The following is a 26559-nucleotide window of genomic DNA, read 5'->3' as shown; positions in this document are numbered from 1 at the left end:
AATAACTAATCAACGTACTACATAAAAAAATTACGTTCGTTCACATAAATAATACAATCATTTCGTTCTGTACAGGCTTGCTATATTAAAATTCTAATTACAATGTACTGTATTATCTCACTGGGGTCTCAACAGTACACCTTTTAAAGTTTATATCCTTGATGTACCGATCGTGTGAAGCATGAAAAAAAGATAAGCAAGATAACCAAGCTGCATGGACAAAATGAAATGCACATAATACTTTGGCGAACATATTTAATACCTTTGACCCATCATCCTCTTTCCAACTTACATGTAGGGCTTCAAATCAACCACAAAAATGGCCCCAGACAGTGACAAAATGATTAAAACACGTGCAATTAAAACATTTACATTAGTATTGTGGGACTGGCTGATACACAACTGGCCACTGCAGTTGCTGACAACACATTTCGACTTCCGAAAATTATTAAATTAACACCAAATACGGCGTTCATTTATTTGATCATTAGCTAAACCTGCCTTTACAAAGATGTTAAATGCAGCATTGGATCTGATAAAACACTGCACGGGTACTTAACATTATGAACATACATTGGAGTTTTCCTCTGCAGCTTATCAAGACAACACTTATTAGACAACAGCTTATTTTAGTGCACAAACTGAGGCAGGAAATATTTGTTCTTATCTAGACTTACACTAGAAGGAGATAGCAAAATTGTTTCATGGAGGAATTAAAGCTCTACTTCTTAGTGATCATATTCTGTGGAGCTAAATTTGCATAATTTGTTTTAAAAGGGGAGAGAGTTGAGTGGTTCTAAATAGGAATACATTGTCTTTGCTCATCAGACAAGTTTTGCTTTTGCTGAAGTCTTCACAGGCACACAATAAGCTCATGTTGATTCTGAGGAAAACTAAGATCATTCTTTGTACAAACATGACAAAGACAAAGTAAAGATGTAAATGCTCATAACAGCTAACACGAATGTTGACAGAAGATGCTTCAAGCATGCATGGCGCAATAAATCCCTTGCACACACCAACGTAACATGCACAGACTCACTTTCATCATTTAGAGTTTCCCATTTTTTCCAAAAATAAACATGAATTTGAGTTGAGAAACAGGAAGCCGGTTTGTACAGCTGTATCAACGAGCAACATTAAAATTTGACTGTGCAAGAAACTCTCTGCCACCCTTACAAAAACATTAAAGAAAAAAACAGTTCACATGCTCCTTAAAAGCGATTGTTCGGATTTTTTGGACATGAAGTTGTGTGACATCTCCATCAGCAGTGTAGTGCATCTGCATTTTTTTGAGGAGGCATTTTTGTGACAAATGTAGTACTCTTTTGAACGCATATTTTTTAATGAAGCCAAGCTCTTTACTTAAATGGCCCCAGCAACGGGGGGAAGGGGATGTCATACAACTTCATGTCAAAAAAACCAAACGATCCCTTTAAAACTAACCTTCCATAAACAAAGTGTGCACCTGCCAATAACCCGAGAGCCTACAATACTTTTCAATCTCAAAGAAATGATGCAAAGAACTTTTGACACTACAGGGTGCACAAAACAGATAGATGTATGACGGTCATGTGACAGTGAAGTGCTAAATGTTGACCAAAAAAAGATCGTTTTCCGCTGGAAAACGTAGCTACTTGACAGCTTAATTTAAAAAAAAACGACAAAAGAAAACAAAAACAGAGCTGGCCGTGCTACTTTAGTTGTCGTCGTCGTCATCGTCGTCGTCGCTGACGAGGTAGCCTCGTGTCCCGCTGTGGTGAGGCGGAGGCGAGGGGGGCGGGGAGGTCTTGTTGAAAAAGGGCAGACGGAAGGTGGGCGAGGGCGAGCGCTCCTCGCGGGCGGGGCTGCTGCTGGGGCTTTGGCGGGGGCTAATGGCCTGCAGCATGCGACCTTTGCCCTCCTTCAGCATGTGCTTCTATGGGTACACACACAAAAACACACACATAGTAGTCATTCTCTATTCTATACTACATTTATACTGAAAACGGGTAGGAAGGAGGACCAAATGATCTTGGTTCTAGACCCAACCGAGATGAATGATTTTTCTGTGTCTGGTGTTGCTTACCAAACAGTAACATTACTGACACCTACTGACCAGTGTTGAATACTACATATTAAGGGTGTCACACTTAGTCTGAAAGAAAAAAGAAGACAGCTGCATCCCATTCCTATCTAATGTGTTTTTCTTGCTGGGTCATCAAGAAGACATCCTCACCAGTGCTCCCTCAGGTCCAAACATCTGCAGGAAGTTGCCAATGAACTCCCTGGACTTCTCCTCCCACTTCTGGATGAGGTCGATGCTCTTCTCCTCCACCTTGAGGACAAATTCTTTGCTCTTCTCCTCCACGTCTCGTACCTTCCTCTTCACCTTGTCCACACGCTCCTGCAGGTGGTACTTCTTCTCCTGGAAAGAGAGCGAGAGAGCACACAGGCGTCAAGCTTCAACTGTGCCACTCTGTGAAATCTGATGTGACATGTTTTCTTACATTGATGAAGCTAACGTTGAGCTCCTTGGCCGTGTAGCCCCTCTGCAGGTTGCGCCTGACGTACACGTCATAATCACGGACGATGCGTGTGATGATGTCAGAGGTGGAGATGCCCTCAGTCCGCTGGGTGGGAGCAAACATTCCTGTTGAACACAACAAAGGCTCAAAAGGAGGCTTCTTAGCACAAGTGGAGGAGAACTGCATAATAGACATGAGCAAAAAGAATCACTATGAACTAACAGTGTCAACTGGGCTCAACAATGACTGTTTTAATACTGAATACAGAAGCTGTGTGCCATCGAAAAGCATATTAAACTAGAAATGCATGGTTGTTTACATTGTTTAACATACAATCTATCGGGGTGTCCAAACTTTTTCTACCAAGGGTTGCATACTGAAAAACGAAAGAATGCCTGTGCCACTAGCCTGCATCTCAGGTTTCTGTTATGGGTGACAAAGTGTGTTATTAGTATAAACTTTTTCTCTTCATATTACAGTTTTTTTGCTCGTTTTTCCATTTCTACTGGGTTTTTCGGAAATATTTGAACATTATCCTGAATTTTTTTTTCTCCTAAAGTTCGGATTTCATTCCCATAATATTTTGACTTATAGTAATCCAGTCGTCCCATCGTGGTTGAAACATCACTCTCAAAAATTAATGAATAAACGATTACTGTTTCTAGTCAAAAATACTGAAAGACAAGTCATACGTAGTATTCTGGTCACTAGGCGTCAGTAGTGTCGCACTGATTAGACACTACCTTAGATTAGTTACCTTAACACTGCATGGAGTCAGCCATGGATGCAGAGTCCGACATGACATAGTGAAAAAAGTTCTCCTCCCATTCCATGTGGAAGTGGTACGTTTTTGGCTTCTTACTTTGTCCTTCTTAGTTAGCTCGGTATATTGATATGGTTAAAGTGGTGGCCGTCTCATGTGTTACTTCAGGGATTGCATAGTCTGCGCATAAGTGTTGCGCAATGTGGTGTAAACAAAGCTACCAGTATTGTCAAGAGTGTATCTATGCCAGATTCATGCAAGACTGGCTGTCCTGTATACCAATCAAGTGACATACATCATAGTGAAGATGGATGGTAGCCATGCAATCGACCCACATTACGTTGAAGATACTACAACAAGAAGTAACTTTCCCAAAGCTAACGATGAGCAATTATGTCTTATTACTGCTTATCAGGTCTAGTACAGTATATTAGGTAATACGAGTACAAAGGTGACTATAGGGGTGTTATTTAATGTCTACAGGGCTGTAATATACTGAATCTTTGTGGAAATTCACTTATCGCAGAAACAATTAACCACGATAAACGAGGGATGACTGTATTCTAACTTTTTCCCACAACCTAATTTTCCAAAAAGTGTTTGACTTTAAAAAAAAAAAATTTTCTTAAAATGCTAACTTTATGCTTCTAAAATTAAGTTTTTTTTCCCCCTCACATGATGATTATTCACTTAAAAGTACAACATTTTTCCCCCTGAAGATTACAACTTTTTTCTCTTAATAGAATCACTTTATTCTTCTAATATTTTGACTTTATTCTCGTAAAATTACTGCTTTTTTTTCCATGTTTGCTGTTTTTTTTAAATTTGTCTTGCTTAACTTTACTATAACAATATGCCAATAAAAAAACAGCAATGTGCTGCACTTTGGACACCCCTGCTGTTACGAACCATACCACAAATGTTGTTCAAGAAAATAATCCAATAGTAAAACAATTGTAACAGCATAAAAAAAACACAAGGATTTGATTACCTGCTTCCTTGATGTGCTTGTACACGTCGTCACTGCCCGCTGAGGAGTATGGGATGTCATCATGGGCCACAAAGTCAATCTGGTCAACACAGCAGGTTCAGAAGAACATGTGTACGTTCAACAAGGTTCTAAGGGTTTTTCATTGACTCACGCGATGTTTGGCGAGGAACTCTGGCGTTAGCGTCCAGGGAGCGTTCCGCACCACTTCGTCAACGTAGCGACAGTGTCGGATGGCATCGTAGCGCTCGTCTTCGTTCATGACTGTGAAGCCCTTGTACTTGTGTGTCAGGTCATCACTGCACACTTGGAACAAGATGGAAGAATAAACACAATCAATAATTGTCTTTCATATTGCAAAATCACAGCCCACACCGCCACATCATCCAATACAAAAGTTGTATCAAAAAATGTTTCTCAATTACCTCCAACTATGAGGTGTGTATTTGGGAAAAGACATTTCGCCTGCATAAGAGCCCTGGCGTGTCCTGAGTGGAAAACATCAAAGATGCCATCCGCATACACTCGCACTGGCCTGTCAGCTGAAAAACAAAACAACAAACACTATCCAGCAAGGACCTATTTTGTTTCCATGGAAAGGAAAAGAGATCAGTGATAACAAGCGTTATAGACTCACGATGTGTTCCCTCTTTGGCCTCCTCCATGTTGACTCTCTCGTACGGCTGATCATCAGCTGGCACAAGCTCATCAGCGAAAGGTGCAGGGTGCTTCAACCCCTAATGGAGCCACGCTTTGATTAACAAGCCTATTCTTTGTAGTAGACATGACATCTTTTAGGGCGCACTCACACCAGGTTGCCTGTGCCCTGCGTGGACACATCTGACACCTAAAGTCTGATTAGTTGGACATATGTGACGGTACTGATCCAAATGGTACACACTTGGAGGTGGGCCTGGGAATGAGTACATGTGCGTACGTATCATACAGTTAATGCAATCCATCCTCTCGATATTTATAAATATAACTTGCACAGTAGAGAAAGACCTGAAATGATGCACAGTCAGGAAAGTTGCAGTAATACTGTACTACATAATCTTGTATTCTGAAGTAATAGGACACGTAAATGGGCTCAAGCTTGACTGCTGTAAAGTCGTGTCAGTGTGAGCCAGCTGGGAAAGGGGAGCATCCAAGTCCAGCCCAGTGTGAGTGCTTCCTGATTTGCAAAATTAAAAACAATAAACCTTTGGATAGACACAGCTAATAATCAATTCATCTTTTATCATGCACAACTATGAAACACGACTGTTGTATGTACTGCGCAATGGATGTTGTGTAGTATACAGACAGGCTGTGACACACGCACGCACGAGCGCATACTGATAGTGCCATCTCACCACAGTGCATCTGGGGATTTTCCCAGTCCTCTCTGCCACCTCGTTGTCGACATTGGAGACGTCCCGCTTCCTCTTTCGGGACACAAGCGCCGGCACGCTGGTGCTTTGCATCTAGGTCAAAGGTCAAGACAAATGACAGTGACAACTGGTCGGACTGAAACAGAAATGCAGATTTCGTCATACAATACAGACGGCCTGCAGCTGTGAACGACAGTGAGGTCACACACACACACACACACACACACACACACACACACACACACACACACACACACACACACAGGGACATCACAGTGTCAGCCTTGTTCTCAGTCGCCGAGATACCATGTCCAGCCGCGACTTCCAAAGAGCCAGAAGAGAGTAAGGTCCGGCTGACGTCACATGTCAAGTCATGTGACATGGCCCGCGGCACTGCGGCCATATTAGATGCTGATTGACTTCAGCTGACCTTGTTACAAAGCCGACTCTCCCGTGTCTGCATACACTGTCACATTCATCGATCACTACCAGCTTCAAGCAAGACGCTGCATTTGATAAAACTGTCTTTTTCTAGGTCCGTTTCAAGCATGTTGAGGTTTTTCCAGCATGTTGAGTACAGCCCTCACACTTCAGCAAGAATTGTATTACTGTATATCTTCTCGAAGGACAATGCTATAGACATTAAACTTGGCTATAGTTTGGAGTAGTCAGTGTACAGTGTGTATAGCAGTATAGATTTACTGTCCTCTGAAAATAAGTCAATACACAGCCATTATTATCTGGCAACACAAGTGAACGCGTCCAAATTGTGGCCAAAATGTTTCCCAAAGAAGGCGATCATGTTCTGCTTCAGAATGTCCCAGTACATTATTGGAATTCATGTTCCCCTGAATGCACCGCCGTTCCCCGGTGTTAGCAGCACTCATGCCGCCCCCGAGCATGATGCTACCACCACCATGCTTGACTGAAAGCAAGACAAAAGCACTTGTGTTGACAGCTACAGTATTTAGACAGAAATGGCTGTTTGTGGAGTCATTTTCAGTGGATAATAAAGCTATGCAGTAAGCCCTTATTTATGGCGGGTAATTGGTTCCAGACACCAACAGTGATAAGTGAATTTCCACATAGGATCCCTTACTAATAAATTGAACATTTTTGTAGTTAAACCATAGAAAACCTGTTTACAACCTTCTAAATAGGGTTTTTTAAATTATTTAACATGAAAACACCACTATAGTCACCTTTACACTCGTATTACGCAATGTAGTAGACACAGTTAGAGTAAATAAGCCATTTAAGACACAAATAAGACTCGTGTGTGTTGCTATAAATGTGTTCCCTAGGGGAGCAGAGTGAGTGGCAGACAGGAAGTGAACTCTGGGGTTCAGAGTTGAGTTTCGGCTTGCCATGGGTTACAAATGCAACAGTAGCCCGTGTTTTTATGAGGGATTGTTGTGCCTGTTGTGAGATCATTCAAACCTGCAATGAAAACTTGTTGTTCCGGTGATCAAGTCTGGTGATTGTGTCTCTCACCGAACATTACTGACACCTAGTGACCAGTGTATATATAATACTACATCAACATCTTTGAATGCCTTATATTTCTATATTAGTTCATTTAGCCATTTTTATGCATAAAAAAGCTTTATTTCGGCAAAATACAACAGATACACACATTTGCTTAAATTTGCATGTATTTTGACTAATAGGCCATATTCAACCATAAAACCGCATGATTTATTAAGTAATATATTTGAAAAACCAGGGTAGCGTGAAGCCACAAAATTCAAAGTGACGAGGGACGACTGTACTGCTATATTAGCGCTCCACTTGAATGTACATTCAAGTTTCATTTCTATAGTTATTGTCCTTTGGGAAGATACTGTAATGCAACAGGTGTACTAACTTTTATGAGATACTGTTGATACTCCAGGATAAGTGATGCAAAAAAATGAACGTACGGATGTCTGAATCGACTTGCTTGTCTGGCTGAATTGAGACGAAGAAAAACAAAACACTTATGAATCTTGTACTAACACTATTTCAACAGATATATTATCCACTGTACATCCTACTACAGAGGTTTCCCTGCTAAGGCCCCATTCCACCCATGCTACACACAATACAGCAGGTTATTAAAGGGTGTATTTGTTATTTTTAAACACCCAACCAGTTGGATACCTTCGACTTCTTGAACTCAGCACTCTGTGCTTCTTGACTGGAGTTTGCAGCTGTGCCGGTTATAAAAGAGCACACAATTACAAGTGACAGGGACAGGCGTACTAAGACGCTCAGCTTGTCGCTGTCGATCGAAACGGGCCAGCAGGCCTGCACGAGTCATCATACCGGTTCCTTTTGCAATGGTTGGAAAGAAGAGTGACAAAGCTTGTCAACCACATGCTTTCTGATATTATTTTCTCAGATAATTTCTGATCTCTGGGAAGATACTGCCCAACATTACTAGTGTTAACTGTAAACTGCTGTAGTTCGGTACAATTAAAATACAGTGTTCCCTCGGTCTATCTCGGTTTACCTTTCGTAGATTTGCTATTTTGCGGAATTTTTTTGTGCTTCTTCAAAGAATTAATAAAAATTGCATTGTGGGAAGTGGAGTGTCTCTCTCTTCCTCTTCTCGTCTGCCTGCACCACGTGTTGTCTTTGACCAGGTGTGTCCAAACTTTTTCCAGCGAGGGCCACATACTGAACAATGAAAGGAAGCGAGGGCCACTTTGATATTTTGTAAACAAACACATTGAGATATGCTAAGAAGCTATATGTAGCTCAAGAAAAAACTGCATTTCACCTTTGCAATATATCTGTAATATAGGTGAAATGCTACTAAAAAGGACGTTTTTTCTATAATAATACGAGTTTATTCTTGTAAAATTGGCACTTCTGTTCTTCATTCAAATATGATTGACTTTATTCCCGTAAAATTACAGCTGTTTTTTCCATTTCTGCTGATTTTTTTTTATTTTCCAACTGTTTCATTTCAGCTTTCCTCTTGTAAATTGTCTTCTCGCAATTATAACTTTACAGCTTTTTAAAAAATAATGTCTTTTTTCTTTATTTCAACATTGTTACTGCAATGATTTTATTCTCATATTTTTTCAATATTTTTCAGAAATTGATTTTTTCCTTGTAAATTTTGATTTTACTCTGATAAAATTTCTGGTGTTGTTTTTTTTTTTGTATCGTTTTCCAAATATTTCAACTTCTTTTCTCCTGATATTTTGACTTTATTCCCATGTTATAAATTTTCCCCCAACCTAAGTTTCCAAAAATTGCAACTTTATTGTTTTTGACTTTTAAAAAAAACTTTAATATTTCAAAGTCATGCTGCTAATATGACATTTTTCACTCATTCTATTACCTAAAAAAATGATAATTCTTGAGAAATTCAGACTTTTTTTCCTTGCTAGATTACAACTCTTCTCTTAATATTTGACTTTTGCTTGATTTTCCCATTTTTTGCTGCTGCTGTTGGTGTTTCTTTTTTTAAAGTTTCCTTGTTAAATTACATTTTTAGACTGTGCGGCGGGTCGATAAAATCACAGCCGCGGGCCGCAAATGGCCCCCAGGCCGTACTTTGGACACCCCTGTCATAGACCATTGTCAATCAATCTCCTTCATGCCGCCCTGCCGTGTCTACTGTGTCATCGCTAGCTTGCTTGCTAGCTTGCAGTCTTTGTATGTTTGCAAGTTTCTGCCCGGCAAAACCCACAAGCTCGACGAAACGTTCTGCGCCCAAAAGGCAGAGGAGGACGCTAACCATCACACAAAAAGTTGAATTTCTGGACAAGTTACGCGGCTGTACAACGCCATTACGGACTACTGTAAATGAATCTTCGGTCCGAAGAGGACTGCAGCTGGACGAGTAATGCAGCAATATGTTTTTACCAGGATACAAAAACACTCCAAAAAGCCCGATCACAGGAGTGAAATACGCGTGAGTCAATTAAACATTTTTGTGTCTTGTTTCATAGGTTGATCATTAAAATGCAAACAAAGTTTTGAACTTTTTTGAGAGTGTTTAAACAAGAGAAAAGTGTATAAAATGTATGGTGAGGGGTTTTACAGCCTTAAAAAATATATAATTGTAAAAAAAAAAAAATTAAGTTGGCTACTTCACGGATTCCACTTATTGCAGGCTATTTTGGGAACATATACCCCGCAATAAAGGGAACACTGCAGTCCGACACTTCCTTAAATCAAGCAGTAACTTGTAGAAGGTATAGGATTAAATAAGCTCTGCTTCTTCCTACCCCTTTTTTGGAGAGAAGCTGACATCAATACTGCACAACTTTCCAGGTTCAGAACATGTTTGCAATGAAGAAATACAGTATCAGAAAATTAAGTCAGTGCTCTTTTGTTGAACGGGTGGCATTGAGCACTCACACACCCTATAGGCCATTACAAAAACAAAGGCTGTTGTATTATTAAGCACACAGAACGTTTCCATAAAGTCCTCAATATTCATTCAGCTGACGACGACAGGAAAGACCTCTTTTAACTTCCACTTTAATCAAAAACTGAACTTTTAATGTACTCACAATTGTATGTAAATCATATTCTGTTAAAGAAACAGTGGTGGTTCTGTCAAAAGTTAGCATCTGCCTGGTCTAATATATTTTAAGGCTGTCCTCCAAGTGAAAATCAGGTGAAGTCAGTGACAAAGCAGCGAATTAAGATACTGGTGACACTGGTTGACTGTGACTTTCTTCAAAACAACGTGCTAACAACCCGGCTAATTTATCTTTGTTTTGTTAACATTACTGTTTACTCACTTTTTGTCCGAAGTGTTGCTTTTCCAGCAGCTGACTTCTCGGTGCCCCTTGGTCCAAAGCTAGCTTTCGCCTACGCTGCTAACTACAGTCGACTGCTAGCACAAAGCTAGCTGTCAAGTTGGTCGGCTTGTTAGCTAACTTCAGCTGCTACGATAACTAGCTAGTTAGCGGATACCAGCAACAAGATTATTATGACGTTAAGCAAGTCCAGGCGTGCTACGCCCTGCTGGTGCTCGCTGTGCGCTACCGTCGGAACGCTGCACATACCAGAGGAGTAACACAATTTGTCAGCAGTAACAGAGTGTACTACAACGCTGACAGGTCAAGAACTACGGAACTACAGAAACGCAACATGCTGCCAAACGGAAGTGATTTGATGTGAAGTGCATTTCCGGGTTTGTTCTGGGCGGTGCTGCCCCCTCCTGGAGTAACTATCTGGACAGTGACTGCCGCCAATACCCTTTTCTTTAAATAATGAATACATTCTTAGTTCATTCTGTTATAACAATTGGGATGGTAAACTACTTCTGTATATTTTAAGAAATATAAAATAGAAATATGTAAATATTCATACCCACTCATTGCCCCACCCCCCATGAAACTAAGGTTAACAATAGAAATTATAGAATACGATAACTTAATAATAACAAGAACAAAATGCCATTAGTAGTAGTAGTTTTGACTACATGTGAGTCATATATAGCATGTTGCTATCGAGAGATGAACTATTACAGTTACAGTGCCTACATGATTGGGAAACTAGAGGATCTACAATTTCTGGAAAAATTGCATGTAAATGCGTGAGCTGAATGAAGGGACGAAGGGTGGAAAAAAGAAATGAGAAGCAGAAAGAAACCACCCAAAATTTAAAACGTATGAATGATAGCATGATAGCACTAAGATAAGTCTCTATGAAAATGGCTAAAATGCCTCTATGTTAATGTTAGCATGCTAACAATGCTAACATGCTAATGTTAGCTTGCAACGTTTTTAGACTCCCAACGACGCGAGCTGGCTCTTGTTGTTAATTTCGAAGATCGAGCTCTAAGAGCCGATTCGTTCGCGATTGACACATCACTATGTGCAGCTTAGGAGTGAGAGATTCATTTTCAATGGGGAAAAAAATCTTGTAAAATGTGGAATTGTGGAAAATCTGGGATGTTTATGAAAAATCTGAATAGATAGCTAACTATTCATGAATGAGCTGAACAATTTCATACTTGAATGGTTTGAATCGGTTGAAAAATGAAGGAGTAGTTAGAGGACAAAAAAAACGTAAAAATAACAATACAGTAGTACCTCACATAACGTAAACCTCCTTTTACGTCAATTCCACTGAACGTAAAGAATTTATGTAAAGTTGTTGCATCGTATTATTACGTAAGAAAAGCGTCACGTCGGTACATGTTCAGAAATTCGATTTGAATAGGCGCGTGACAGAGAGAGGGAAACATTTTCCATGACTAACAGAGTACACTTGGTGACGCCTTCTGGCGCTTCACGTTCTCACTGGCTGATTATCGGGGCACCGCCTACGCTCTCATCTCATTGGCTGACTTATACAGCGCGTCTGTGAGTTTGTGTGAGAGACAGGCTTCTCCCTTCAACCTCCCTTCCTCATCGCAGTCGCCCTTAAACTAGTTGATTGTTTTTGTTTTTCAGTTTTATTCATTTACAGTAATCTTATTTATTACCTTATTTTATATTGGAATGTTACTCTACTATGTTTATGCTAACGTTTTCTTATATTTTCCCACCATATTTGGTGGACTTTTAATATTTTGAAGGGCCAAAGGGGTGAGTTTAGGAAGATCTTGGAACGGATTAGGCTATTTACATGTATTTTACGCTTCGTATAACGTAAAAACCCTATAACGTAAACGTTCTCGGAACGGATTATTTACGTTGTAGGGGCGCCTACTGTATTAAGAATATTAAACAAAAAAAATGGCGCAGAATTTTATAAGTGTGAATGCGTAGATATGCATTCACACGGTGATAGGTGTGGAATGGAAACCATTACTTGATCTGGGTGTGTCCTGCAGAGAGCTCCAGGAAAGGGTGTCATTTCCCATGAAGATCACAGAGGCACATGTCACAATAATTGATACCCATGCAGGACACAGTAGTAACGTTGTGCAATGAAAGCTGCTGTCCAATGATGGAACTAGGCTTTCGGCTCAACTGAATGTAACTTATGATTCATAAAAAAAATATATAAAAAGTATTTACCTTAAAAATGTTTTTTTGTCTCAGCATTCCATAAAATAAAGGCAGTGAGTACAAGGTGCCCTAACCCTTCCATTTTTGTCATCTGCACAGAGCAATTCCAGATCCTAATGCCACAATTAGCCACCTGGCAGAACACCTTGAGATATGTTGTTCCATTCTTGTGCTCCTTGATTGCAGCCTTGCCTGCTGGTTTTAAAGTGGAAATTACAAACGAAGGGAAAATAGTCATGAAAACAGCCCCCCAAAAAAGAAAAAAACAACTTCCAGATTGACCTCAAATGAGACAAACCTGCGTGAGCATCACACACTAACAACACTAACTGGCAAACCTGTCTTGTGACGTTTACGTTTCCCAAGTGTGCATGCCAGGCAGCCTCCAAGCAACAAATCTCAGGGTGAATTTGATGCACTTGATGTTGGGACAGAGCAGACTAAATTCCTGCATACTTCTTCAGGACCTAAACACCGGTTGGCTCTGCTTCCCCTTTATTTTTTGACCACCTGTTTTTGGACAGGGGTTCATTTTTTACCTTCCGTGCATGTTTTGTCAAGACTCGCCGCACATATTTTAAATATCTGAGCCAAAAGACAAAACTGGAATCAACGAATTTTAACAAAAAAATGACGACAATACAGCAGCCAGTGACTGTGCAGCCACCACCTAAGACGTCCCAGTGGCTTTACAAGAACTCACATTTAGTTTGAAGGCACTCTTTTGCTGCAGAGCACTTCCACGTCCTGGCGGAAAATGCACGAGGGGAGGAGTTGTGTCCGCTTGCAGCTCAGTGGGCCAATGAAGACGCTCCGGTACTGATAGTGGTATTTATGAACAGTTAGGATGTGAGGCCGCTGAGATGAGAGCAGGATTGGGGAGATGCAGCAACAGGTGAGCAGACACTCTTTTTGTTGGGTGACATTTTCCAATGTGAAATGCTAAACTGTGTACTAATTCATTAACGGTGGAGAACTAACATGTTGCAGATGCCAAGGATGAGTCCCCACGTGTCCCTGCTCAGGGCGCTATGCTGCCTGCTGGTCATGCCAGGTCCGTATGTTCTATTAAAATGATGTATTCATCTCGCTTGCATGTGTACTCTATTTTAATTGAAAAGTACAACTTCTCTACCTTCCTCCAGCTTTGCTAGAAGCGTCATCTCTAACGAGAGTAAAGAATGATGCAGGTATTTTGTCTTTCATTTAAAAATCTTGTATTCTTGTATCATATTAATTATTGTGAATGGTGCTGCATTTTTTTTTCTAAAGGACGCATTATCGCTGGCAAATGTCATGCAATTTTTGCAATTCTACCGCAACATTATTACCAGGTGCAATCAGTGCGTGAGCTGCAACAAACATGTGGCCTTTACAATTAGATTAAGAATGCACACAAACATACACATAGGTATGATTGCACAAACGTGAGAGCCATGTCTAATATTGTAACTCTATCATGTAGCAAAATGAGGGAAATTAAACGCAGCTCAGTGCACTTCTACCTGTGCCAGCCACAATAATAAACACATATTGGTAAATACTGTAAATAAATGGGAGTGTGTCATATATTAGTAATGTAATGTCATTACATTGTGCAGTTATACTAAAAATGGTGGCTGATAGGTATAGTTGCTATGGTATAAAAACTAACAGAACAAAGTCAAAATTATCCCATAGGTTTTTCCACCGAGGGCTGCCTACGGAAAGATTGAAGGACACGGGGGCCACTTTGATACATTTTGTACATCAAGGATGCTAAAACCAATCTTATATATTGCCGCTCTCTTACTCTTTTCCGTATAGTCAGCATTGAGCCAGCCAAAGCGCACCATTTCTTGACTAATTCTCGACCCAAGAGGAACGTCGACCCAAAGTGGTACAGAGGCACGCCTGACTTCCAGTCCTACTACCGCTTCTACAACAGCATTGGACACATTGAAGGAGTACGTTTGTTGCGTTTAGAATGATTACATTGTTACGACTTTGCACCGTAAGTCTCTTATGTGTTTCTCTGTCAGATCTATGAGATAGACCGAATCAGGATGCTGTATCAGCAGATGCGTCACTTGGAGCTAACCTATGGCCCAGATGCCTCCAGCTACCAAAATATCATGGGTGTGCAGACCACCGCTGCAGCTCCCACTACCGCCACCCAGCCTCCCACCCCCTCAGCTCCTACACCTGACCCTCTGGAGCATGCTCAGCGGATCTACCTGTGTCACCCCAAAGACCCACTGTGCAAACCTCAGATTGTCTACATGCCCACCGGGGCGCTCCCGGTGCTGTGCGACCCCAGACACAACCCGGCCTGCAGGCCCAAGACCGAGGAAGGGGTCGAATCCGCTGCTCCTCCTCAACTGGCTCCAGCCCCTCCTGCTCCCAAAAAGTCAGCTCCTCCTCCGCTACCTCCCATCACTGTTAAACAAATGGAGTACCACTGTGACCCTTACTGGGATCCCGACTGCCTCATTGACCACCCCCCACATCCCATCCAGGACACGGTCAAGGTCGAGGGACCTGTTGAAGAGAACGTGGTGAAAGAGAAAGATGCGAAAGGTGAAGATGGTGTGCCTGCAGAAACCACCGAGGGAGAGCCGCACTACCCTTACTTTGACCCTTATGATTTTAAACGTGACCTTTATGACCCCTTCCACTATGCCAATCCAGATCCTGAGGAGCAGTAAAAACCCCAACCCTGCAAGAAGACTGCAAACTTACATCATGTTGTAAAATCCATACTGAAACGTGCAAATGTTTCAAACCATGCAAATGTGTGCTTTCCCACAGCATGCCTGTGTTGCTATTATCAGTTACACACAATATTATGCAGTATAACAGCAATAAAAATAAAATATTACATCTGGTTGTGTTTCCGCTAAGTTTCATCATTTTAAAACACATAAGATTTCAAGTTTCAATTTTACTGGGTTTTTTGAAATTACATTTTTATTCTTTCCATCTTCTATTAAACTGATCCCAAATGTAAGCACACGCTGATTTAATATGCTGTTATTTTGAATAAATAAAAAAATGTGTCAAAATAATTAAATTTGAACATGATATTATTATATATTATTATATATTAGTATCGCCATGTCAACATTTTGTCGTTACATTTAAGCTTTTTTGCTAATTTTTCCATTTTTTGCTGCTGTTTTCTTGTTCGTATGTATCATATAATAACGTCCTTTATTAATGCATGTCATAGTTTGAGCTGCTGCTCTGTCGCCACCTTGTGGTTTGTCTTTGCAGCACACCTACCTGCCTAGGGGAGGAGTTTCCTGCCACACCTGTGTTCAATCATCGCTGGACTATTTAACTCTCACATTGTTTGCTTCGTATTTGCCAGATTGTCTTCTGACGTTCAGTTGCCATGCTCTCGCTCTGGCCAAGTTTAGCTCTTGTGAATATTTCCAGTTCTAGACCTCCTTGCTTAGTCTTTTGTCTGTTTTATGATTTACACTTCTAGTCTCGAGTCCTATTTTTGTTATACCTTGTTTTTTTTTTTTGCTCGACTTACCTAGTCCATGTTTTTGTACCTAGCTCTTGCTTTAGTTTTTGACCAAGTTTTTTGCTACTTCTGTTTGTACATTTTTGTTTATAGTATTTTTCCCGTTGTGCTTTTCTCCTGCCTAGTCTGTGCAGCGCCATTTGTTCAGCCTTTCAGTTAGTTCAGCTTAGTTTTTCTGCCTACCTTATTGTGCAGCTTCCTGAGTTCTTTGTGTGTATTTTTCCCCGCGGCTGTGCCCGGGTCATGCTTTTGGGACTGTATAGTTCTACCACGACTAAAAGTAATAAAATTACTAAATTGCCACTGGTGTGTTCTCTGCATTTTGGAATCCAATCTTTCGGCTGTAAGCCACCACGTGACAAATAATAAAGTAAGATACACCAGGGGACATGAGCAATGAAAATTTTATTTAATTTAGGATATTGAAGTGGAGCACAGATTTATAGTCTTGATAGCTTTCTTGTTATTAGCAGAAATTTACATTTGTGGATGTAGAATTTTGCAAGAATTAAAATAAGATTAATTAAAAAATATTCTTTGTCAGCTGGAGCATCGTTCTTTACAAAGCCAAAAAGGACATTTTGCAGGAGGGGCTCAAAATCACAGCAGATACGATCTAAAATAAATCTACAAACATCTCGCCACAGTTTACGGGTATATTCACATTTCCAAAACAGATGCACAACAGTCTCAGTATGGGAGTTCCCACGTATCTTTTACCACTTGCTGCCAATACGACGTGGCAATGCTGTATATTTTACTCCTTTAGATGGCGGTAATTCTCCTGTTGTTGTCAAGGCCAGTCACCGATGAAGAAAGGAGCAACGCACTGAAGGCAAAGCGGCGGCGGCGGCGTCCTCCAGCTTCCAGCATCATCATCACCACCATCACTTGTCTTCAGGAAAAACGCCAACGAAACCGGATTTTATTGTCACGGGCCTGCTTTACTTCTTACGTCAGGTGTTTATACGCTCATATATATTGTACTCGAACACGTCTTTCTGGGCTTTTTAAACAAATGGGTGCGGTTGGTTGTTACGATGCTTCTGACAGTCGAGGGCCTGGCCGGATTAGCATGCTAACTTAGCCAGCTAGCTGTTTGTCCGAACAATGAAGCCTTTAATTCGACTAAAGCACGTATGACAAGTTCAATAGCCGATGGAAAATTCTGTGTGTGGCATACATAAATGACTAAAATTTAGTGTATTTTAATTAATGCCACATTTGTCCCAGTAACTATTGTTAGGTATAGTTGTCAGCGGGTGGAGCGATGTTGCGCTTCTTAGGAGTCACAATGACGTCATAGATGTACAATGTCGCGATAATGACCTACTTATAAATGCTTTTCCAAAATCTTAGATTTCTGTTTCATTAATTTAATTTTGACTAAATGTAATTTAAAACAATGCCCAATCTCAAGTCATGAGTATATAAATCTACCATTGGAATGATCAGCTGTTCTCAAATTAGCATTGTGACCTGCCTACGGCCATTTCTTTGGAAGGATTATATAAGCCCTAATGTAACATAAATGCTGCCTTTGTTAACTAAAATGTGTTGACAATTCAGGAAAATGTAGTGTTTGTTCTGTGACAAGCTGCTAAGATCATTTTATTTTTGTACAGGGGACTTGTTGAGTGAAAGCCACCCTGTTGCTTTTCATAATAGTAGTTTGAACTCGCCACAGAAGAAGGAATTATTTAAAAATAGAATATTCTCCTTTCATGCATGAAATATCAAATCAAACCTCAGACAAAAGTGCAGTGCAGTTCTGCAGTAATACACAATAGAACTACGATAATCATGAAGCATGCTGTTAAATGAATGCCAACCTAACTGGATCAGTCAAATTTGAACATCATGACCTGCGTAAAAGGAGAATTTTGTTGTAAGGTTGTGCTGCACTGCCTAATGTCGTACCCACCCAACAATTCCTGTTTGTACAGTGCCATTAGTGCAACATAATATAGATGGGGAAGTGATTATGAATGTACGTTACTGATGAGAAGATGTTCCCTTCTTGTCGTCCTTCCTGCAGTATGTCTGACAAGAGCGAGCTGAAGGCTGAGCTGGAGAGGAAGAAACAGCGGATCGCCCAGATTAGAGAAGAAAAGAAGAGAAAAGAAGAGGAGAAGAAGAAGAAAGATGTCAGATGACACGAGAGATAACACTAAAAAGAAGTTGAATTGGTGCTTTAGCTTGTCCTTGTTGTCTACAGGGGGACTCAAAGCGTGGTGTGGAAGCAGGCTCTGCTGTGGGCCATGAAGACTCTGACCTGGAGAGGAAGCGGAAGGAGGCAGAGGCTCTGCTGCAGAGTGTTGGCATCACCCCGGACATAACACACGGTACACACACACGCACTCACACACACAGCACCAGCATGCTTTTGATTTTATCTACCACTTATTACAGTAACTCAGACTTGTGAAGCACTGCTTTGATGCACTACAGCTTTAAAACCTGTTTTTCTCTAACCTTTTGGTTTGGCTTAGTTTTGCTCACCCCTCTCACTTCACATGATATCTGACCATTTTGTGCATGACACCTAAGCCTGCCTGTCATTTATGTTCATTCTCTCTTCTCTCCCGTGTGTGTGTGTGTGTGTTGTCACCCCTTCGCTGCATGCACCCTCGCTCATCCACTCGCTCAACCCACTACTCCTGCTACATCTACCCCACTCATCCGCTGATCAAACGTCCACAGCTCAGCCCCTGAGGGTAGTAACAGAGGATACCTGTCTGTTTCACTACCTAGTCCCCGCCCCCATGTCTCCCTCCAACAAATCAGTGGGCAGCGACGCAGGAAGCCAGGATTCTGGGGACGGAAACGCAGGACCAAGGTGTGTGAGTTTGCATTTGTGAGAGGAGGTTATTAAATATGGTACACCTGCATGCTGTCTGTATAAAAAGAGAGAGTGGAGTAACATAGTAAACACACCTGTCTTTTAATTCACCGGCACTCTGATGTTTACTCAATTAACACACTCTCTCCCTGCCTTTTTTATTCTTTTACTGTCTCCTCCATCTTAAACTCTGTTCCATCTCACCTTTGACCTCTCGTGCGGTTGGTCCCGTCCTATGTCTCCTCTGTCCTTTTTTCCTGTCTCTTGCTCACTCCGCCCTCTGGTGATTTGGCCCCTTTAAGGACATTGCACTGGGATCCTGACCCCTCTACTCTGCAACTCCACTCCGACTCTGAGCTGATGGGGTACTGCTCCTCCTCTCTCCTCCTGTAGCTTTAATGATCTTTTCTGGTTTCATCTTAAACATGTTTGAGTGTCAGTAATACTGTATGTATGTAAGCCATTATTGGTGTCATCCCGCTCAACTCAAGTTCTCTTTGTGCTCCAATCTTCCTTCTGTTGTTTATTTCGCTGTGATGCCCCTATGCAGGCGTGGGACAGTGAGGCTCACCATGTCCAAAGTGACTCAAGTGGACATTGTCCCTAAAGAAATGGTGTCGTATTCGAAAGAAACCCAGACCCCCACTGAAGCTCATACAGATCGAAAAGCTGGTAAGCAAACAGTGACAGACAGTGTAACTTGACCGCGATTGACAGGCAAACCTGCTTGTGTGTTCTACAGATGAGGATGAGGATGATGAGATAACTGCGCCCCCACCGACAGAGGACACGCAGGAAGACAAAGAAGACCAGGGGCACCAGCAGGAGGAGGGTATGGACCGACATTTTAGACCACTATCAGAAAACTAGGCCAAATCATATCTAACTTTAATGATCACATACACAATTATACAGTTGCGTACAATGCAGACTGAGACTTGTCCAGCTCAGACGTATGCGAACAAGTAATGCCAAAAAAGTATAATTAAAATTATATTCAAAATAAATCTAATAATTAAATAATACAAATATTATGCAGAATAAAGATATTATTAGAAATTGCAATACAATTTGAGTGTAGAACATACAATAAAAATATTTTTATTGGACATTCTGAGAATTTAGTTGGAACGTTTTTATTCCAGGGTTGTATGGACAATGGAAGTATAGTTGTATGAAGTATGCAGTTAGATTTTATACATTTACAGGTCTGGGAAAGTATGGAAAATGGAAACTCAAGTATGGAAAAATATTTATATTTTCAAGACTGTTACCACTGCTCTGTTTTGTAAAAGATAAAATGATGAATAACTAGGAAAAAAAAGAAATGGATCAATCTGTTTTTCCAAGGCGCTTGCTGGAGTAGCTAAAATGTTTGTGTGAGATCACACAGTAGACGGCGCTTCCCGGAATACATTTGGGAAGATTGACTGGTTGAATGGCCCGCCCTGTGCTTTATCCTCCCCCAACCCTTTGTATCTCCTGGAAATTATATGGTCACATAATGGCATACATTTTCAGAATAATGTAAACAAGTTTCGATAAAGCACGCAGGAGACCATGATATACAAACTTTGCAAAGCAACACATTTGTTCTATCATCAAGCGCAATCACAGAGTTGTCATGAAGCGTGAGACATAGTCAGCTAGCGAGCACTCACCCAGTCAAAAATACAAAACGCTTTTGCTCATAGCATTCCTTACGACAAGAAATGTAAAAGATGGCATGAACTGACTGATGCAGTGTCATATTATGTAGCCAACGACATAATATGTTTATACTCAGTCGAATAGGACAATATTTAGCTGTAGTTTGCAGTTGCTACTAAACTGTATACTTGGTTCCTGAATACTTTGCACTGATCTAGTTTGGTAAACAGTAAATGCACGTGCTGTATTGCACAGTGTGTTACCAATAAATCAATACATGTGCTTTACAATTTGCGTCAAGTGTATTTAATTATATGGGTTAAGGTTTGTAGCTTTGTAGCTGAATTTCATTATATCGTCATATCATGATACATCCCAAAATATTGTGATACATGCTGAGGTCCACATCGCCCAACCCTAAATCTAATCACAATGCACAAAGCGATGTCTTGTAGTCAGCAAGTTTTTCTCTCACACTGTTTTATTTTTTTCTAGTTGCACATTCTCTACTTGCAGCTTTTTTTATTGCATGAGCTTCTTCAACATCTTGCAGGTTCCTTGCAAATAGAGCAATTATGAAGCTAGGGGTGATGCCTGCTGTTGCATGGCCACGTGGGATGCAGCGGGACCAAATAATGCCACAACTGCTTCATGGACGCGTGGTGGTGACAATGCATACCCATGCGATGACAATGCGTATCGCGCGTACTATTGTTGTGCACTAGACGTAAACAGTACTTGACAAGGTGTAAATAAGTTGTGCGGGAGCATGGCCATTTCGTGACACCACACACCTTTTTCGATCACGAATCACGTGCAAAGTGCGTAATTTATGCGTAAACTGAACGCAAACAGTGCACAAACTAGTCTTCACGCTTTTCAGGCGTGCCATAAATAAATAAATAATAAATAAATGTATTGCCACGGCTAATTGCGGGACAATGCAGCGTAAACGCTGCTTAAGGTTGTTATTTTGCTTACATTTTAAGAAATTAAAATGTAATAAATATCTGTCACAACTACTGATGACAGATCGGACTGCACGGATGACTTTTTTTTATTGCAATACCATCTGTATCGTATCGTATTGTATTGTATTGTATATAAGTAAATAATACATCATTTGTATTCATATGTACTGTATTAAATTTGTATAAATATAATTTCCCATAGATGGAAGGTGAAGGATTGACAATTTTAAAGTGTCTTATACAGAAAAAGCACTGAAATTACAATTCCACCAAGAAAGTATGTCTTTACTCTGTGTGTGCATGTAGACATTCCCAAAGAGCTGACTGAGGAAGAGAAGCTGCAGCTCCTGCACTCTGAGGACTTCCTAACTTTTTTCGAGCGAGGCAGCAGGATTGTAGAGCGAGCGCTGGCCGAGCAGGTGGACGTCTGCTTTGACTACAGCGGGCGAGATCTCGAGGACAAGGACGGGTGAGGCCTGTTCCGGAAAGACAAAGTGCGGTAGTTGAATAAAAAATGTTGAAGGATTTAATATACTTTTCTTGCTCAGGGACCTGCAGGCAGGTGCCAAGCTGGTTCTGAACAGACAGTTTGCTGATGAACGCTGGACCAAAAACAGAGTGGTCACCTGTCTGGACTGGTCTCCTCAGGTGGGCTTGTAGTAGGTCAATACATTTATGTGCATTTATGAATGAGACTTCTTAGTTGAGGTTGCTGTGGTCCACCAGTACCCAGAACTGCTTGTGGCCTCCTACAACAACAACGAAGATTCTCCTCATGAGCCTGATGGCGTGGCGCTGGTCTGGAACATGAAATACAAGAAAGGCACGCCAGAGTACATCTTCCACTGCCAGGTAGGAGGTAGTTCACATAAAAAAGACAATCTACATTTCAACCACTACTTTTTTGTCAGTCCTTTTGGCCATAAAGGACAATAACTGCTTGTACAAAATTGTCACAACAAATAAAGGTTAGTGTATATTAGTTTTAGCTCTGTTACAGTGAACCCAAAAACATGCACCAATTAACTACTTAAAATATACTCAGTCAACCCTGATTTTACCGTGTTTGTTGTCTTTCTTCAGTCGGAAGTGATGTCAGCCGGCTTCGCAAAGTTTCACCCCAATCTGGTGGTGGGCGGGACCTACTCGGGACAGATTGTCTTATGGGACAACCGCAGCAACAAGCGCACACCTGTCCAGAGGACCCCACTGTCTGCAGCTGCACACACTGTAATGCACATTGTAACCACGGCGCACCTTCATTTTTGCTCTTACACACACACACTGAGAATGGTTGTTTTCTCTGTTATGGCAGCACCCAGTCTACTGTGTGAACGTGGTGGGCACCCAGAACGCCAACAACCTGATCAGTATCTCCACAGACGGCAAGATGTGCTCGTGGAGCCTGGACATGTTGTCCCAGCCGCAGGTACGCCTTACCCACATGACTTAACACCTCTTTACAAGTGCATTACTGTAAGACGTGTTGCGAGAGTCTGCTGATGACCCACCCCCCCATTCACAGGACAGTCTAGAGCTGGTGTTCAAGCAGAGCAAGGCAGTGGCTGTCACCTCCATGGGCTTCCCCCTGGGTGATGTGAACAACTTTGTTGTGGGGAGCGAGGACGGGTCTGTGTATACCGCCTGCCGCCATGGAAGGTGAATTCTCATCACCAAAACCCACATTTACACACCCGAGTTCAGTTCAGTTGACCGTGATACAGTGTGGAACAGTAAAGCCCTACCTGGCAGCATGGTGGTGCATGTGGTTTGCCTCACAGCCAGGTGGTTGTGGTTCTCTGTGTGGAGTTTACATGTTCTCCTCGTGCTTTTGTGAGTTTTCCACAGCCAATCGCTTTCCTTACACATCCCAAAGCATACATGTTTGCTTAATTGTCCATAGGTGTGATTGTGAAAAATTACAGTTAAAAGTTGTTATTTTCTAACCAATTTGCATATCATAATAAAGTATCACTTGTTCTGTTTCAGTTTATGAAGAAAAACTTGCAATAAAATATCACTTTTTGATATATTTAATGACAGCAGGGCACTGTTTACTTAAATATCAATTGTAACACCTGCATAAAAAGGCCGCACGGTGGCCAATTGGTTAGTGGGTTTTCTCCGGGTACTCCGGTTTCCTCCCACATTCCAAAAAGATGCATGTTAGGTTAATTGGCGACTCTAAATTGTCCATAGATATGAATGTGAGTGTGAATGGTTGTTTGTCTATATGTGCCCTGCGATTGGCTGGCGACCAGTCCAGGGTGTACCCTGCCTGTCGCCCGAAGTCAGCTGGGATAGGCTCCAGCATACCATCGCGACCCTAGTGAGGATATGCGGCATAGAAGATGGATGGATGGATGGATATACATAAAAAATGCTCTAATGAATTCACTTTTTAAAATGGATTCTTGATTTGCACTATGTATGAGTAAACAAATGAGTTTTAAGTCAAAAGTTTTGAAAAAAACAATTTAGACATTTAGACTACCAGTCAAAAGTTTGGACACACTTCCTCATGCTTCTACCGTAATTGGTCACGTGATATTTGTAGAATGATACAAGCTCCGAAGCGCTATTTCACATCAGTGTGATTCAGGAAGTCTGACACGAGCTTTGAGGTTTTGGATTCATTTGACCAATTTTCAGTTAGAAGTGGAGTAGATCCAGCATTATTTGGTTTGTCTTATTGATGTGTTGACTGTTTTGTGGTCTTCCCATTCCCACAATTTGTGTAGTTGTTGATTTTTCACCTTGTCTTTAACATATTGCTGATTTAATTCTGATTGGCTGTAGATACAGTCTAAATACAGTAGATATGTGTGTGTGTGTGTGTGTGTGTGTGTGTGTGTGTGTGTGTGTGTGTGTGTTACAGTAAGGCGGGCATCACTGAAGTGTTTGAGGGCCACCACGGTCCAGTGACAGGCCTGAGCTGTCATACCGCTGCAGGACCTGTGGACTTCTCCCATCTCTTCATCTCTTCTTCTTTCGACTGGACCGTCAAACTCTGGAGCACCAAGGTGAGACACTGACACCAACACATGACTTCTTGATACAATTAACAATCCCGCGGCGCCCTCACAGAGCACCCGCCCGCTTTACTCGTTTGAGGATAGCTGCGACTACGTCTACGATGCCATGTGGTCTCCTACACACCCTGCTCTGTTTGCTTGCGTGGACCTCGCTGGACGTTTGGACCTGTGGAACCTCAACAATGACACTGAGGTACTTTCTTGTTGGATTGACGAGGTAAACTAGTGCTTGTCTTGAAGCAGTGTTGTTGCTTCCTTAGGTTCCCACTGCCAGTGTGTATGTGGAGGGGGCTCCAGCGCTGAACCGTGTGCGATGGGCTCACTCTGGAAAAGAGATCGCCACCGGAGATTCTGAGGGCCATGTGCAGGTGTATGATGTGGGGGAGGTGAGACGTCAGCCATGAAATAATCAAATTCTACGCTAAATTGTTTGTCCTGTGATGTTTTTTTGGAGTCTTTGCTTTGCTAGATCACCTTGTGTGTCTTCTTGCAGCAAATCTGCGTCCCCAAGGCGGACGAGTGGACGCGCTTCGTCAGGACTCTAGCTGACATCAACGAAAACAGAGACGAAGCTGAGGAGCTCGCCAATGTTTGATAATACAAAGGCCCTCCTTCTGAATTCTTCCCCAGTACCCTACATCCCCACTAATCTCCGCTGGGATGGGTGGGGGAACTCCGCTGTCCAGCTCCTCCTTCCCACCTACTAGATCATGACTTGGCCTGGAGATACATACAGTGCTAGAATAGACCACCGTTGATGTTTTTCCCTGTATTTAGTGCATTTTCGTACTAGAACAAAAATCTAAACAGTGACATTTCCATCTGCAATTTGGCTGTCAAATTGGAACCTTTAACATACCAGGACTCCACTGATTGCTACTCAAAGGCCTCAAACAATATGCAAACCTTTGTACTTGCACCTTTATACTAATAAGTTAGTGGGTTTTTTTACATTTCAAAGTTTTCCCAAAACCCTTTCGCACATGGCTGGAAAAATGTAGGAAAATAGTCCTCATCAGCACAACTTGGACACAGTTCCACCCTGGCCTGTGTATAAAGAATGTTGCATTTTAACCACTGCAATATTTAATATTTATTCTGGTGGTCACACTTATTTAAATTATGTTTATTAAAAACTGTTGCTTTGTACTAAAAGTAGCTCACTCAAAAAATGGCTCCTTAGGCTTTCTGTCTGTAAAAGCCTTCACTTATAGCTATTCAGTGCTCTTGAATTGTGATGAGGAAGGTGTAATCTGGAGGTTACAAGGGCTTTTTTACAGATGTACTTTTACCGACCAAGGTTTTCCGTCCGTGCAACATGACGATCCTCCAGGCTGCTAAAGATTTAAACACAAAATTGCGTTTCTCAATGTCAAGGACCGTACTTTGAAATGTTTTTCTTTTTAAAAAAATGAAACATTGTCACTTTGTGTGCAATTCATTGTTTAAAAAAATTAAGAAAATGTAAAAATGAGCGAAAACTATACACAAATCAATCAGAAATGGTTTTGTTTTTTAAATACTTGGGACAACAAATCTCTACTTGAACTCACATTAAGCTCTTCTCCCACATCAGTAATCAAAGTCAAAATGGGACATATAATGAAATATTTCATTATGGTGATGCATTATAACACTTGTCCACATGAAAAGTCAAATGTCAGTCATGGTCTCCAGACTCCTGCTCCTCAACACAGATTGTTTCCTTCTTATGGTGTGCATGTTTGGATAGTTTAGCACCCACCAGGATACACACATGCATCCTTGGAAAGTCTCAAAAAGCATGACAGTCCTTGAAGTGGGACTCGTTCATTGAGCATTCTTGAAATGTTGGCGGTTCCTTCCTTGACAATGAGAAACACCACTTGAATGCACAGTTGCAGACCTGGCAGAGAGAGCTGTGTTGTATTTTGCATAGATACATTGTACTGTGGATATGTTGGAA

The 26559-nt window shown here is 41.3% G+C and overlaps 3 protein-coding genes across 6 annotated transcripts; 2 read left to right on the top strand and 1 right to left on the bottom strand.

Annotated features, from left to right (window-relative positions):
- Positions 1-238: 238 nt before the first annotated feature.
- On the bottom strand, positions 239-10731 carry pcyt1aa (phosphate cytidylyltransferase 1A, choline a). Its single transcript, XM_054767094.1, has 9 exons — positions 10380-10731; positions 5614-5724; positions 4896-4995; positions 4684-4800; positions 4413-4564; positions 4262-4340; positions 2490-2632; positions 2219-2407; positions 239-1918 (listed from the first exon to the last, which is right to left on the bottom strand). Exons 2-9 carry the CDS (start codon positions 5722-5724, stop codon positions 1700-1702), a joined length of 1110 nt encoding a protein of 369 aa, XP_054623069.1. The 5' UTR covers positions 10380-10731; the 3' UTR covers positions 239-1699.
- A 2741-nt stretch (positions 10732-13472) lies between these two features.
- LOC129177515 (uncharacterized) lies at positions 13473-15438 on the top strand. Its single transcript, XM_054768733.1, has 5 exons — positions 13473-13497; positions 13593-13656; positions 13748-13792; positions 14409-14548; positions 14624-15438. The coding sequence occupies exons 1-5, from the start codon at positions 13486-13488 to the stop codon at positions 15287-15289; spliced, it is 927 nt and encodes a 308-aa protein (XP_054624708.1). The 5' UTR covers positions 13473-13485; the 3' UTR covers positions 15290-15438.
- Positions 15439-16932: 1494 nt separating this feature from the next.
- LOC129176973 (dynein, cytoplasmic 1, intermediate chain 2a-like) lies at positions 16933-26039 on the top strand. 4 transcript variants are annotated; one of them, XM_054767599.1, is made up of 17 exons: positions 16933-17076; positions 18155-18263; positions 18335-18461; positions 18871-18955; positions 19261-19323; positions 19509-19630; positions 19701-19790; positions 21886-22048; positions 22128-22227; positions 22306-22431; positions 22663-22809; positions 22895-23008; positions 23105-23238; positions 24458-24602; positions 24667-24807; positions 24875-25000; positions 25108-26039. In XM_054767599.1, the coding sequence occupies exons 2-17, from the start codon at positions 18156-18158 to the stop codon at positions 25207-25209; spliced, it is 1893 nt and encodes a 630-aa protein (XP_054623574.1). In that variant the 5' UTR covers positions 16933-17076; position 18155; the 3' UTR covers positions 25210-26039. The 4 variants fall into 4 exon arrangements, with proteins under 4 accessions (XP_054623574.1, XP_054623573.1, XP_054623576.1 ...); XM_054767598.1 differs by having other exon boundaries at positions 18820-18955; XM_054767601.1 differs by lacking the exon at positions 19261-19323.
- Positions 26040-26559: the final 520 nt, after the last annotated feature.

This window comes from Dunckerocampus dactyliophorus, chromosome 2 (genome assembly GCF_027744805.1).
Source record: "Dunckerocampus dactyliophorus isolate RoL2022-P2 chromosome 2, RoL_Ddac_1.1, whole genome shotgun sequence".
In the NCBI taxonomy this organism is placed as follows: Eukaryota; Metazoa; Chordata; class Actinopteri; order Syngnathiformes; family Syngnathidae; genus Dunckerocampus; species Dunckerocampus dactyliophorus.
The sequence above is the reverse complement of the archived record's forward strand: the minus strand, read 5'-3'. Positions and strand labels throughout refer to the sequence as shown.